Here is a 15,813-nt window from a genome sequence, read left to right as displayed (position 1 = left end):
TTCACAGGAACATTTTATACACACGCACACACACACACAGGCAAACCATTACACATAAATCTAAACAACTCTTTTTATTTAGAAGTATTGACTTTGTCAGATGCTGGTGTCAGTCTCCGTCCCGAGAAGTGCTGATGGTGCCCTCAGGCCACAGGTTCCCCTCCACAAGGCGTCAGCTCTTCTCCAGTCCCACACCGAAAGTCTAGGCTGTCTCGCTCTCCCTCATCAGCAGTGCCGTGCTGATCCCGTGCTGATTCTGGGCGGGCTGGACTCACTTCCTCCATCTCTAGGCTCACTCATATTTACCCCAGAGAGAGACTCTGACCTCACAGAAAAGTTACAGCTTTTATTATAACAGTTCCTGTTTTGCTTTTTCCAACGAGGAACATAACTTATCTTTTGTTTTGTTTTGTTTGTTTTTTGTTGTTGTTGTTTTTCAAGACAGGGTTTCTCTGCAGCTTTGGAGCCTGTCCTGGAACTTGCTCCATAGACCTTGAACTCACAGAGCTCCACTTGTCTCTGCCTCCCAAGTGCTGGGATTAAAGCTGTGCACCACCACGGGGCTCCATAATTTCTCTTTTTAAGGAAGGGTCTTGCTATGTACTTAGCCCGGATGGGTCTCAAACTGCAGCACTACCACCCCTTCCCAAGTGCTGGGATTACAGGTGTGAGCCACTATGCCTGCTTATGAGACTCGCTTTGTAGACCAGGCTGGCCTCAAACTCACAGAGATCTGCCTGCCTTTGTATCCTGAGTGCTGGGATTAAAGCCATGTGCCACCACCACTCGCTGAGAATACTTTTACTGGGGAGCTGGAGAGAGTGCTCAGTGGTTAGGAGTGATGACTGCTCTTCTAGAGGGTCCAGGTTCAATTCCCAGTACACATTGGCTAACTACCATCTGTAACTCCATTTCCAAGGGGAGCCAATGCCCTCTTCTGGCTTCCACAGGTACTGCATATATGTGGTGTACAGATGAGAAAAAATAATCATACTTGTAAATCTTAAAAAAATATTTTTATTGGGCCAAGTCTTCTGGAACTCAAGGGCAGGGTGTGCATGAGGAAGTGGGTTTGGCAGTCGTCTCTGATCCCTGTCTGAGCTTGCATAATGGAAAGCAGGGCCATCTTGCTGGAGGAGCCAGGACAGGTCTGTGGACAGACTTGGGCATTAGAGTCTCAGTTCTACTTTGTGCCCCATGGTCCTTGTCTGCCCTGACCAACAGGACATGTATGTATCGCTCTGCTCCCATCCTACCGCTGTCTGGGCTCTGTCCCAAGGTGCAGGTCACACTGCATCATCCTGACTTAGCTCTCCAGCATCTGCTCACAGGTTCGCGCCACATCGCTGATCTTGAGGCGGGCATAGTCCACTCGCTTTAGCGCCATTTGGCAATCCTTCCTGGAAGAGTAGCTGGAGCCCTCGTGGGGCTGCCCTGTGGCCACCTACAGGACAGTTACACAAATCAGGGGAGCCCTGCCTCTCTTGACCACCCCACAAGCAGGCTTCAGGTATCTGAGCCCATTTCTTTCCTGAGTTTGACCTACTCTAGCGTGTGGTAGCTCAGTGATCTAAGGCAAACGACATAACCTCTGTGAACCTCATCTGTGAGATACGGACGAGAGTTAGCAGGAGGATAAGACACTGCAGAGCGCCCAGCACACCGCAAATGTTAGTAAATAGGGTACGCTAGAGTAAGGGCTTTGGAAGCCGTCGTCTAGTGCCTAGGAGTCCCTGTACTTGGTCCCCAAGCATATGGGGCCTCTCACACGACATCGGGCTAAGTTTCTGGGTACAAAGTTCAGTAGCTTCAGTTTTATTTTTTTGGTTCCGTACTGGGGCCTCCTGTATGATAGGCAAGGGCTCTACTATGGAGCCCCACCTTCTTTTTTATCTACTGGGTCTAAACTGTCCAGACAAGTTTTGAACTTGTGATCCTCAGACCTCAGCCTCTGTGAGTAGCTGAAATGATGGGCCTAAACCACCTTGTCTGGCTAGGTACTGTTTATACACCCTTGGCACTTTTTGTTTTGTTTTGTTTTTCGAGACAGGGTTTCTCTGTGTAACAATCCTAGCTGTTCCGGAACTCGCTCTATAGACCAGACTGGCCTCAAACTCACAGAGATCCGCTTGCCTCTGCCTCCCAAATGCTAGGATCAAAGGCGTGCGCCACCACCGCTTGGCTGGCACTTCTAATCCCTAGCTTTTAGAGAACTAAACCAGCCCTGAAATGAAAATGCCTAAACCGGCATAAGAGGCAATCTCTTTTCATTTTACATACCAATCCCAGTTCCCACTCCCTCCGTAAGAGGCAGTCTTATCCCGCTAAAACTCAGGAAATCCCTAAGGCTAGGGCGGAGGTGAAGCGCTGGGGTCCCCGCCCAGCACCTTCTAAACACACCCACCTGGGTTAGGTAGCGGATCTGAGCCGACAGCTCCGCCTCCACGTGCTGCACAGAAGCGGTGAAGGCTGCCGCCTGCCGGTCTAGAAGCCGCTCGTTAGTTTTCTCCTTGGACAGTTCCAGGATCGCTGTTCCTGCAGGGCGGGGAGAGGGCGGCGTTAGACTGAGCTGGAGACGTAGCCCCACCCAGGACTAGCACCCAGGTCCCGCCCACACAGCGCGCGGAGTCCCGGCTGGCCTTCTGGCTCTCAGCTCCGCTCCTCACTCCCCGAACCTGCGTTCTGGAGGATGGCGCCGATTTCGCGCTCGATGTCCTCCAGGGCGCGCAGCCGCTCGTTCGCCAGGCTGTAGGTAGCCATGGTTCCTGTAGAAAGTCCCACAGGCCGTCTTTTCCGAGGTGTCCAACCAAGGCCCGGAAATGCCTGCTAGTCTGCGCTTGCGCAGAGACCACCGTAGCGAACACTACAATTCCCAAGATGCTCAGTGCGGCCTCGCCCTTCCGGGTCCACCTGGTCTAGACTAGCGGGGGCTCTGGTACCAGGCCGGATCGCGGGTGGGAAGAGGCAGTATTGGCTTTCTTGTTTCCTGACAGGGTCTCACTGTAGACCTGGCTGACCTGGAACTCACAGAGATAAAGATACTCTAAAGAGACACTTGTGTCTCTTAATTCTATCAGACTTCAAACAATGGGCTCCAAAGAAATGGGTATTTTCCTAGGAATCTCATGCTGGGAGAAGGAAAGAGCATCAGCCAGGGCGGGGGCCTTGACTTCCAGAAAGATGTCACACAGTTCTAACACCTTGCAGATCACTCTACGGAATTAGCCCAGACAATGGTGAGGTAGTGGTGGATGTGAGCACCCATGACTGGGATTGCTTAGAAGTAGACGTCCTTGGTCCTCTAAACGCTGAGGTTACGTCAGAACCCTCAGGCTGACTTGAGGGGTCTCTGTCCCTCTTCCCCAGGTTGTCACGTTAAGTAAGTTTCCTTTCTTGGCTTTCCACTCTTAATTTGGCTCTTTTAATTGGCGTATTGTGCCCAGACATGATTTAAGCACAAGTTTTGCACATCCCTCCCCCCCACGCCCCGCAAGTTGAATAACAATGCTTCTGCCTCCCTAATGCTTGGATTAAAGGTGTGAGCCACCACTAAAACAGCCTGTGACCAAAGCCGTTCAGACCTGTCAGATTTAATTGACACTGGAGAACTTATTGAATTCATAAGATTAAGCATTGGTCCTGTGCCAGGTGAGGATGGTGGAAATTCTAGTGTGTTCCTCCATACTATGTAGTCACGGACTTTTGCTGGCCAGCCTCTCCCACGGAAAGCTTGACTTGAAGTGTAAGCTATTCTCCCTAAGGCTTCATCCTGATCCTGAGCCCAGCTGGTTCTCAGGTCCTGGCTCCGTCCTCCCTCCTTTCTATCTCTGCCAATTAGGCGCTAGGCTCTAGGGAAAGAAAGGCAAACGAGATGTTCTCTCATTCCAGTGTTTTGTTAGCGCAGGTGCAAAGCTTTTTTAAAAAAAATTTATTTATTTATTTATGAATATGGGTGTTTTGCCTGCATGAATGTCTGTTCACCATGTGCATACATTGTCCATGGAAATCAGAGAGAGCATAGATTCTCTAGAACCAGAGTAATTGACAGGTCTGAACCACCATGTGGGTGCTGGGAATCGAACCAGGGTTCTCTGAAAGATCAGTCAGTGCCCTTAACCACTGAGCTTTTCCTTCAGTCCCAGAAAAAGGATTCTTGGAGGAAGTGGTTTTTGAAGTGAATTCTAAAGGGCTGTTGAGGTGGATGGGAGGTTGTAGTGGGAAAGGGGACAGTATCCTCCAAGAGATGGGACTGTGAAGGGCCTGGTACGGTTAGAGTCCAGTAAGAAGTTCCGTTTCTGTGGAGTGAGCGGAATATTATTGGTGGTGATGAGGGGTGACATGAAGCTGAAATAGGGAGATCAGGAAAAGACTCATAAGCTAAGAGATGCGTTCTGGGATGCACAAAGAAGGCTTGAGCTCCTAAGAACACTGGCTGCTCTTGCAGAAGACCTAAATTCAGCTCCCAGCATCTACGTCAGGCGGCTCATAATTGCTTCTAGCTCCAGCTCCAGGAAATTGGATGTCCTCGTCTGGCTTCCATGCAGTACCTGTACACATATGACACACACACACACACACACACACACACCAAAGTAAAAAGGTGGAGGGTGGATAATGGAGGAGTGGGTATGAATATAATAAAAATACATTGTATGATAGTCTCCAAAAAATTAATAAAAATATTGTTAAAAATGAAAGAAATTCTAATCTCTGTGAGTTCGAGGCCAGCCTGGTCTACCAAGCGAGTTCCAGGACAGCCAGAGCTATTATACAAAGAGACCCTGACTCAAGAGACCAAAAAAAAAAAAAAAAAGAAAAGAAATTCTGAACATATTTTGGAGCCTTTGAAGAAAGTGTGTCATGACCAGATTCATCTTTTTTTTTTTTTTAAGAGTACTCTTGAGACTTACAGAGGTCAAGAAGAACGAAAATATTGCTGGTTGTGGGTGTGGCGGTGGCCCATGTCTTTAATCCCAGCACTATGGAGGCAGAAGCAGGTGGATCTCGGTGAATTTGAGGCCAGCCTGGTCTACATATCAAGCCAGGGCTGCATGGTGAACAGAGCTGGAAGTAGATAGTTCCATGGTAGCGCACTCGCCTGCTGTGCAGGAAGTCCTGAAAGCAACACCCGGAACAGCCTGAGAAGCAACAGTAATAGAAACAGATGCAGTTTGCAAAGGGTTAAATAGCACATGAATGACAGATGGCTCAGTTACACTTGATGGACCCAGCATTCAAATTTGTTCTTTCCTAGAGCCTAATAAAATGACAAAGATTTTTTAAATTTAAATTACATTTATTTACTGTGTGTGTGTGTGTGTGTGTGTGTGAGAGAGAGAGAGAGAGAGAGAGAGAGAGAGAGAGAGAGCTCACACAAGAATTCACAAACAATTGTGTCTGCCTGCCATGGTGCTCAAGTGGTGAGCAGAGACCACTAGGAAAGAGTCAGTTCCCTCTATCATGCGGGCTCTGGAACTCGAGCTGAAGCTGTCGGGCTTGGTGGCAACGCCTTCAACAATCATGATGTTTTAAGGGCAGTTGGTAGAGGATTTGCCTAGCATGCACAAAGCCCTGGGCTCAACTTCCAGCACTTCCTAAACCTGGGTATGTGTGGAGTGTGCCTGTAATCTGAGCACTGAGCAGGTAGAGGTGAGAGAATCAGAAGTTCAAGATCATCCTTGGCTTGCTTCACAGCAAGCTCAAAACCAGCCTGAGCTGAGACCCTGTCTTGAGGGAGATAAAGAAGACTGAGGAGATGGCTCAGTTGGACAGGTGCTTGCTATGCAAGCCTGTGAGGACCTGAGTTTGGATCTCCAGAACCCATGGAAAAGCCCGGGTCAGTGGTGTCTATCTGTAACCCTGGTGATTCAGGGGTAGATACAATCCCAAGACCTTGCTTGCCAGTCAGTCTTGCCAAAATGGTGGTCTCCGTGTTCAATGAGAGACTTGAACTTCTGATCCTCTTGCCTCTGCCTACCAGTTGCTAGGGTCATACACATGGCCAACTCGCAGAGATGCATCTACCTGCCTCTGCCTCCCAAGTGCTGGGATTAAAGGCGTGCGCCACCATGCCTGACCCTCTGTCATTTTTGCCCCTTCAATTGTTCCCAGGTGCCCACCAAGGCGAAAACCCTGTTTTCCATTTCCAACAAATAAGTCTCCAAGACCTTGGAAGAGAAATTGGGGAACTCTTCATGCAAATAAAGTAAATGAAAAGAGCCTCTGGGTGTGGTAGTCCGTGCCTTTAATCCATCATTTAGGAGTTCAAAGCCAGCCTGGTTTACATAGCCAGTTCCTGGTGTAGCCAGTTCCAAGGCCAGCCAGGACTACATAGTGAGACCAAGAAACAAAATAGCAAAGAGGGACGGGAAAACCAGGCATATTGTCACTGCTTCTGACCCTAGCACTGGGCAGGTGGAGGTAGGAAGATCAAAATTTCAAGGTCATCTTTGCTAAACAGTGAGCTCGTGACCAGCTCACGCTCAATGAGACTCTGTCTGTAAAAAAAGAAAACAAACACACTAAACTACAAAGTGAAGAAACCCGTAGTGATGGTGCATTCCTGTAACCTTAACTCCAGGGGCCACGGGTAGCAAATTCAAGGTTAACCTAAAGTACTAGTTCTCAAGGTTAACCTAAAGTACTAGTTCTCAAGGCTAACCTAAAATACTAGTTCTCAAGGCTAACCTAAAGTACTAACTAGTTCTCAAGGCTAACCTAAAGTACTAGTTCTCAGAAATCCAATGCTGGCACCGTAGCTTAGAAGCTTTTCTTGGGACGCCGGGTTTTATCCTCAGCATCAAAAAAGAAAAACGGCTGAAGAAAAAGGGAATGGATGTGGAATGGACAATGGCTGGGGACAGAGGCTGAGTGGTAACTGCTTTAGCAGCAGAGTAGTAACCAAACCACAGGAGGTTTTAGGCAGCAGGTTGCCCTGAAGCTAGAGGTAGGGACAGGACTTTGGATAAAGCTGATACTAAAATTTGGAGGGTCATTTGAAGTAATTAAACTACCAAATCTTCTTGATGCCGTACATCTTGGCACCTACCCTCTGCCCCCGGGAGAATACTAAAATGTTCTTTCTTTTCTTTCTTTCTTCTTTCTCTTTCTTTCTTTCTTTCTTTCTTTCTTTCTTTCTTTCTTCCTTTCTTTCTTTCTTCTTTCTTTCGATTAGGATCTTGGGCTGGAGAGATGGCTCAGAGGTTAAGAGCATTGCCTGCTCTTCCAAAGGTCCTGAGTTCAATTCCCAGCAACCACATGGTGGCTCACAACCATCTGTACTGAGATCTGGTGCCCTCTTCTGGCCTACAGACATACACACAGACAGAATATTGTATACAAAATAAATAAATAAATAAATAAATAAAATAAAATAGATTAGGATCTTTGGGGGTTGGAGAGAGACTCAGCAGTTAAGAACACTGGCTTCTCTTCCAGTGGACCCAGGTTCAGTCCAAGCACCCACATGGCAGCTCACAACCATCTATAGCTCCAGTTCTAGGGGGATCTGTCTGATGCCCTCTCCTGGCCTCCGTGGACACACATGCACTCGAGTGCACACATGCGTGCATGTGCACGCACACACACACAAAACAAATAATAATAACAAATAAGACTAGGACCTTGCTGTGTACCATCCTATTTCTGCCCCCCAAGTATTGGAGATAACGCATGTGCCACCGTACCTTGCTTCCCAGAGGTCGTTGTTAGAGATGGAAAGCAGGGCTTTTGCTTGGTGGGTACCTGGGTACAGCTGAGGGCAAAAGCATGGCACTGAAAACAAGTGAATGTTTATGTACTGGGTTGTGGTTTCTGCACTTGGCAGCCAAGTTTATTGTTTCCAGGTTCAAGATTCCAGGATGGTCCTTGGGGAACTTGATTACTCAGAGCTGCGATCCAATTAACATAGGTTGTAACAAAGTCCTTAGCCGGACCAGACCATGCTGAAATTCATTGTTGTTTAAGTCCTGACTGTGTATATGCAATAGTCAATCAACTTCTTTTCACCTCGGGCTCTCTTGCAATTGGACATCCTCCAGCCTCAGCCTCTTGAGTGCTGGGATTACAAATTCACACTACCACTTCACTTTTGAATATGACCAGACAGAAAAGGATTTCTAGATATGAAAGCAATAAATACAGAGGAAAAACAAATCCTACAGGTCTCAGGTAAGAGGTTTGTTTTGTTGTAGTTTGTTTTTGTTTTTGGTTTGGTTTTGGGTTTTTTTTTTGTTTTTTGTTTTTTTATTTTTATTTTTCGAGACAGTGTTTCTCCGTAGCTTTTGGTTCCTGTCCTGGAACTAGCTCTTGTAGATCAGGCTGGCCTCAAACTCACAGAGATCCCCCTGCCTCTGCCTCCCGAGGGCTGGGATTAAAGGCGTGCGCCACCACCGCCCGGCTTGGTTTTTTGAGACAGGGTTTCTCTGTAGCTTTGGTGCTTGTCCTGGAACTTGCTCCATAGACGAGGCTGGCCTCGAACTCGCTTGCCTCCCGAGTGCTAGGATTAAAGGTATGTACCACCACCACCTGGCCAAGTAAGAAATTTTATATGTATGATTAATCAGTTGAGACTGTGGCATATTTCTGTGGTGAGAACTAACTAGAAAGCCTGAGGTAGGAGGATCACTGGAGTCCAGTAGTTTGTGGGCAGCTTGAGCAACATAGTAAGAATGCCCCCTTTTATTTTATTATTTTATTTATTTTCTGAGACGGGGTCGTGGTATGTTGCCTATGTTCCTTGTATCCTTTTCCAAACGAACAGGGTTGAGTCCAGAAGCATGCCCTGGAAAACCAAATCATGAAGATCTGAAAAAAATCATCATGGGCTGAGCGGTGGTGGCACACACCTTTAATCCCAGCACTTGAGAGGCAGAAGCAGGTGGATCGCTGTGAGTTCGAGGCCAGCCTGGGCTGTAGATCAAGTTTCAGGACAGTCAGGGCTACACAGAAAAACCCTGTCTCAAAAAGAAAAGTTCATTGTGGGGTGAAAGAGAAACTGAGAAACTCTTTCTGCAGGTACAGTAAATGAGACGATGGTACGGAGATGGGCACTGGGGCCCGTTCCTTTTATCCCAGCACTAGCCAGTTCCAGGCCAGCCAGGGCTGCGAGTGAGACACTCTGTCAAACACACACACTCAGAGAGCGAGGGAGGGAGGCAGAGAGAGAGAGAGAGAGAGAGAGAGAGAGAATAAATGTAGACAAGGAAAAGCAATTGAGAAGCAGTCCAGTAGGCTTAAATTCTAGACGCGATCACAGGAATGAAGAGGAAAAAGAACTGTCCTGGATGTAAGAGCCCATCAAGTACCCAGTGTCACCATGGAGGAAAACAGATCCATGTATCAGGACACCAGGCCCAACACAAAGGACTCAGGGAAGCTTCCAGAGAGAAAGAAAACTACCTGCCAGTGCTTGGCCATTCGAATGGTATAGGGCCTCTTTAAAGTGACACCCATTCCTAAGAGAAGGGCAGGACTTCAACATTTGAGGCAGGGCTGGTTCCAAATCCAGAATTCCACACCCCAGCTGCTTTGGGGTGAAAGCTAAATAAAAATGCAAAGATTCCATTTTTCTCAGTGAAATTTTAAATTTACTTTCTCTTAAAACAGGCGCAGGCAGTTAGCTCAGTGTGCTCCACAAGTCACATCAGGGCCAAGGCTGGCAGTGCAGCTGTCCTCTAAGGTCTTGGCTGGGTAAGCCTGTAGCCCTGGATGTCAGCATCACTGAGACTCATCAGAGAGACAATCTTAGCGCAGACCCCAGGCCAACTGCATCACTGTCTGTTGAAAGATCCCCAGGTGACTTGTGTGCACAATGAAATGCGAGAAACACTGCATGCATGGTGAAACCTCGGCTGGGGCTGGTGGAAAAGAGGAAGATGGAGGACCAGACATGTACTAGGGTCCTGGCTGGGAAGTGGCTCATAGTTCATCAAAGGGAACTTCGTTGCATGTTTTCACCTACCTCTGGAAAATACAGGCCTTTCCTAAGAGTCACCTCAAGAGAATGATTTTAAGGGGGATGCAGAGATTCACAAAGCTAAACTCCCGACTAGGAAGACGGACTAAAGACATTTTTGTCTGTAGAGACTGTCAGATTTCCCCAGTGAAGAGGCAGCTAGGACATCCACGAGCTCAAGTTGAGGTCTTTCATAAGAGGTGACCACGAACCCTAGTTCAATAGAAAGATTCTGAGATATGTCGTCAAGGAGATGAAAGGGATGAGCATCTTTAGTTTTGAAAGAACTGAAATGTGGACTCTTGGAAAAGAGCACAGGACCAAATTCATAATGAATTTGGAGAATAATTAATCTTCAAACGATCATTGTTCAGGGAAAACAAAGTTGTACAAAAAGAGAGAGGGCCACAGAGGCCTCCGTAAACCTTAGCAGAGGCATAATTCAATACCGGACATTGATCTGGTCCCACCTGATACAATACTCAGGAATGAGGGGGACAGGATGGAAAGCATCGTATGATGATCAGGAGGGACTAAGACGGGTGCCACCTTCACCTTCTGCCAGATTTGTGCCACCCGTGCCTATAGCTATATGTTCATCTCCCAATGCGGCCTATAAAATCATAAACTTACTTAAACTATTATGAAAATTTAAAAAATTCTTGCCCCTCCCTTCCTTCCTCCTCCCATCATGGAGTTTTTTGTTTTGTTTGCAATTTTTATTTTGCAACTTAATCTTGTAGTTACAGCACAGTCTGCAGCATGAGCTTGCAGATGACAGCACTGTGTCGTGCTGCCACAGCTGGGCATCCGCTAGATGATGCTGAAAGCAGAAGTCAAGAAGGAGCAAAACGGGTATGTTCAGAGATGTGGGGTGACTGTCCTCAGAAACATCTGAAGGAGGTGGAGAGAGTTGTTCCTTCAAAGGACAAAGAAATCGGGAGCCTACTCTCCTTCTTGTTAAAACCCTTATAGCTGCTGGGTGTGGTGGTGCACACCTTTAACCCCAGAACTCAGGAGGCAGAAGCAGGCAGATCTATGTGAGTTTGAGGCTAACCTAGTCTACACAGGGAGTTCCAGGACAGCTAGAGCTACATAATGAGACACTAAGTAAAAAACAAACCAAGCTTGGCGGTGGTGGCGCACACCTTTAATCCCAGCCACTTGGGAGGCAGAGGCAGGCAGATCTCTGTGAGTTTGAGGCCAGCCTGGTCTACAAGAGCTAGTTCCAGGACAGGCACCAAAAACTACAAAGAAACCCTGTCTCAAAAAAAAAAAAAAAACATGGCACACACCTTTAATTCTAGCACTTGGGAGGCAGGGGCAGAGAAAGGAGGATCTCTGTGAGTTCGAGGCCAGCCTGAACTAAGAGCAAGTTCCAGGATAGTAAGGGATATACAGAAAAACCCTGTCTCAAAAAAACCAAAATAAAAAACAAAACAAAAAAAAAAAACAACAAACAAACAAAAAAAAGATTTACTGTTTGCTAGGCAATGGTGGTGCACGCCTTTAATCCCAGCACTCAAGAGGCAGAGGCAGTTGGATCTCTGTGAGTTAGAGGCCAGCCTGGTCTATAAGAGCTAGTTCCAGGACAGCTTGGGCTGTTACATTGAGAAACCCTGTCATGAAAAAACAAAAAACAAACAAAAAAGAAAAACCAAACCCAGTCAACCAAGCAAGCAAACAAAAACCCAACAACAAAACACAACAAAAACAAACCCAAGCAAACACACCCACAACCACCCACACTAAAGAATATTCCAGCACCATATGGCTCTGTTTTGTGTGTATATGGTGCTGTGGATGAACTCAGGGTCTTGTCTGTGCCAGACAAACACTATCCCTAAGGTAGACCTCCAGCCCTTATCTGTTGCCTTAAGAGGTCTGTACTTATTACTTTGAAAATAAAATGTAAATTTAAAAAAAGAACCAAGCTTGATACTAAATCCAAGCATTTGGAAGGCAGAGGTAGGAGGAAGGTGAGTTCAAGGCTAGCCTCATCTACTTGTCTTAAAAAATCAAACCAAGGGATTAAGAGAGGACTCAGCAGTTAACACTTACTACTCTTCCAGAGGACCCAGGTTCGATTCCCAGCACCTGCATAGTGGCTCACAACCAACCATAACTCCAGTACCAAGATCCAACACCCTCTTCTCACCTCCATCAATACCGCATGCATGTGGTACACACACATTCATGCAAGCAAACCACCCATACACATAAAATACAAATAAAGGTTAAAAATAAAACAACAACAACAAAAATCAAACCAAACTAAAAACAGAGAAAAGTGAGAGAGGAAATCAAGATATCCTTTTCTGTGAAAGAGACTTGGGAGTGGAGGAGAGGGTTTTTTCTTTTCTTTTTTTCCCCCTCCTTGCTTTCTTCCCTAAGTCCTCTCTGTGCTATTTTCCTGTTTCTTCAGTAGAAGGGACTTGCCTGCGTTTATTTCCCTTAGAGGAAGAGCCAGTAGAGACAGAGGTTGAAAAGAAGGGGGTGGTTTGATGTATCAAGATCCAGGAGACAAGGGGAAATGGAGCAGAGATGGAGCTGGGATGCTGAGCTCACTCATGCTTTTTCCTTTTTCTCTCCCCTCCCCTCCCCTCCCCTCCCCTCCCCCTCCCTTCTCCTCCCCTCTCCCTCCCTTCTCCTCCCCTCCCCCTCCCCTCCCCTCTCCCTCCCCTTTCCTTCTTCTCTCCCTCTCCTCTCCCCCCCCTCCTAATCTGGAAAAAGAGGAGAAGTTACTGAGCATGAGGCAGGTGTAAAATCAGTGGTATGGGAGCAGGGGAGGAAGTAATGGGAGCAGGGGAGGAGGTGGCGGGGAGCAGGGGAGGAGGTAATGGGAGCAGGGGAGGAGGTAGTGGGGAGCAGGGGGAGGAGGTAATGGGAGCAGGGGAGGAGTTAGTGGGGAGTTGTTAGGTATTTAATGTCCAGCCTAGGTTAGAGACTTTTTGTTTTGTTTTGCTTTGCTTTGCTTTTTTCGAGACAGGTTTTCTCTGTAGATTTGGAACCTGTCCTGGAGTTCCCTCTGTAGACCAGGCTGACCTCAAACTCACAGAGATCCACCTGCCTCTGCCTCCCGAGCTGAGACTATTGAATATTTAGTGGTCCTAGATCTCCTCTGCTCTGCTCAGCACAGCGTCAGAACCTATGTTTTCAAATATATCTGTTGAGTGAGCAAGTGAGTGTGGTCGTGTGACTCCTGCCCTTGGCAGTATACACCAGCCAACCACTGCCCCTGATGTTAGACCAAAGAGTGGGGGTGGGTGATGGATCTGGGGGTGAGGGTTGAGTTGTGAAAGGAGGAGAAACCAAAGCCGATGAGCTAGTGGTTGATAAGATCTTGGTGTGTGACCTGGAAAGAACTTAAGTGTCAAGTCATGAGCAAACAGAAGGGCAAAGGCTTTGTGATAGAAGCCAGTTAGAAAATGACTACAGACGTGTACCTCAAAATAAAAGTGTATGCATTACTAATAATATCAGAAGGAAGTGTTCTGCTGTACACTCGGCGCTCTGAAGCCTGCGGCTCAAGAGTTCAAGCCAGTCTGGGCTACAGAGTGGAGACCTTGTCTCAAAACAGACAACAGAAATGTTTTGGAACTAGACACAGGTGAGAGCTGTACGACACTGGAGTATCAAACGATGTCACACACTGTGTGCTCTAAAATAAAAAGGGAACGAGCTACAAATGCAGAAGACGCAGCCAGGCGGTGGTGGCGCACACCTTCAGTCCCAACACTGGGAAGCAGAGGCAGGTGGATCCCTGTGAGTTCGAGGCTAGTCGGGTTCCAGGACAGTCAGGACTGTTACAAAGAGAAACCCTGTCTTGGAAAAACAAACAACAAAAAGAGAAGAAGCTGTAGAAAACCAGGAAAAATACCACACACTGCCGTGTTCATTTCTTCCTTCTCTCCTCAGCCCGCCTTCCTTTCTTGTGCTCTGAGCATGCTAGGCACACACTCTGCCAAGGCGCTCAGGAACCCAGCCTCCTCCTGTTCTTTCTCTAAGGCTGGGAATTGACCAGCATATACACGGCCTCGGCAGGGTCTCGCGCCAAGCTGTACTCCAGCCTTCATTCGTGTACACGTTATTGTTCATTTGTGCGCCTGTGCTCCGTTCATTTGCTATTTCTTTGAGATGGGATCTCTCTCTGTAGCTCTAGCTGGCCTTGAACTTACAGAGGTTTGCTGCTTCTGCAGACACCACCCACACCCAGCAGTCTTTGTTTTGTAGATAGGGTCTCACTGTGTATTTCTGGCTATCCTGGAACTCTCAACATAGATTAGCCTAGCCCCAAATTTGAGGCAGTTCTACTGCCTTTGATTCCCAAGAATGGGGACTTCAGGTGTGTGTCATCACGCCCAGTTTATTGTGTGCAATAATGGGTTTCTTTACACCATTCATGCACACATATGATGCGTTTTGACCATATCCACTGCCTTATTACCCTCTTAGCCCCTTTGCCCCGGGGCCCTTCTTACCTATCAGTTCTTTTCTATGCTACCTTTCCACACATGGGAGAAAACATGCAGTGCTCATCTGAGACTCGATTTACATGGCATGATTGTGCTGTAGTCTTTTTTTTTTTTTTTTTTTTTTTTTTTTGGTTTTTTGAGACAGGGTTTCTCTGTGGTTTTGGAGCCTGTCCTGGAACTAGCTCTTGTAGACCAGGCTGGTCTCGACTCACAGAGATTCGCCTGCCTCTGCCTCCCAAGTGCTGGGATTAAAGGCATGCGCCACCACCGCCCGGCTTGTGCTGTAGTCTTTTAAAAATCTGTATTACGTGTGTGTGTGCATGTGCCATGGTTCGTGTGTGGAGGTCAGAGGACAATTTGCCTAGTATGTTCTGGGTATTGAACTTGGGTCCTCAAGATTGATAATGAACATCTTTTGTCTTTTTTCCTGTTTTTTTTTTTTTTTTTTTTTGAGACAGGGTTTCTCTGTGTAACGATCCTGGTTGTCCTGGAACCCACTCTTGTAGACCAGACCTCGAGCTCACTGAGATCCGCCTGCCCCTGCCTCCCGAGTGCAGGGATTAAAGGCGTGCATAATAAGCCCCGTTAGCCACTGCACCGTTTCTCCAGCTCGATTTGCTATACCCTTAAGAGTTTTTCATATACTCAAGGAGTCTGCGGATGGATGTAACTCACTTGCCTAGCACGCTCAAGTGCCTATGTTTGAGACCAGCACTGCCCCACTTACCCAATCCCCTAAAAGAAAGCTCAGAAAGTTGGGTTTATCTTTAGTCATAATAAAAAAAAAAAATGAAACTTGAGATTGGTAATACTTGGGGCAGGTAAGATGACTCAGAGGTCCAAAGCAATGACTGCTCTTTCAGAAAACCCAGGTCTGATTCTCACAATCTACCTGGCAGCTCATAGCTGCCTGTACCTCTGGTCCCATGAGTACCGCACATATGTGACTCTAGTCCCAGGGGATCTGACACCCTCCCCATGAGTACCACACATACGTGATCCCAATCCCAGGGGATCTGACACCCTCACCATGAGTACCGCACATACGTAACTCCAGACCTAGGGGATCTGACACCCTTACCATGAGTACCACACATACGTGACTCCAGTCCCAGGGGATCTCACACCCTCACCATGAGTACTGCACAAATGTGACTCCAGTCCCAGGGGATCTGACAGCTTCACCATGAGTACTGCACATATGTGATTCCAATCCCAGGGGATCTGACACCCTCCCCATGAGTACCGCACATACGTGACTCCAGTCCTAGGGGATCTGACACCCTCCCCATGAGTACCACACATACGTGATCCCAATCCCAGGGGATCTGACACCTTCACCATGAGTACTGCACATATGTGATATAAAGATAAACACGCAAG

General features: G+C 47.3%; 1 protein-coding gene across 2 annotated transcripts; it reads right to left on the bottom strand.

The window, feature by feature from the left end:
- Positions 1-1,001: 1,001 nt before the first annotated feature.
- Med11 (mediator complex subunit 11) lies at positions 1,002-2,818 on the bottom strand. 2 transcript variants are annotated; one of them, XR_009057427.1, is made up of 4 exons: positions 2,676-2,818; positions 2,405-2,535; positions 1,257-1,444; positions 1,002-1,150 (listed from the first exon to the last, which is right to left on the bottom strand). XR_009057427.1 is itself a non-coding variant. In XM_057775805.1 (3 exons), the coding sequence occupies exons 1-3, from the start codon at positions 2,758-2,760 to the stop codon at positions 1,307-1,309; spliced, it is 354 nt and encodes a 117-aa protein (XP_057631788.1). In that variant the 5' UTR covers positions 2,761-2,818; the 3' UTR covers positions 1,002-1,306. The 2 variants fall into 2 exon arrangements, 1 of the variants encoding a protein (XP_057631788.1); XM_057775805.1 differs by having other exon boundaries at positions 1,002-1,444.
- Positions 2,819-15,813: the final 12,995 nt, after the last annotated feature.

The sequence above is a fragment of the Chionomys nivalis genome, chromosome 7, assembly GCF_950005125.1.
Source record: "Chionomys nivalis chromosome 7, mChiNiv1.1, whole genome shotgun sequence".
NCBI classification, from domain to species: domain Eukaryota; kingdom Metazoa; phylum Chordata; class Mammalia; order Rodentia; family Cricetidae; genus Chionomys; species Chionomys nivalis.
The sequence above is the reverse complement of the archived record's forward strand: the minus strand, read 5'-3'. Positions and strand labels throughout refer to the sequence as shown.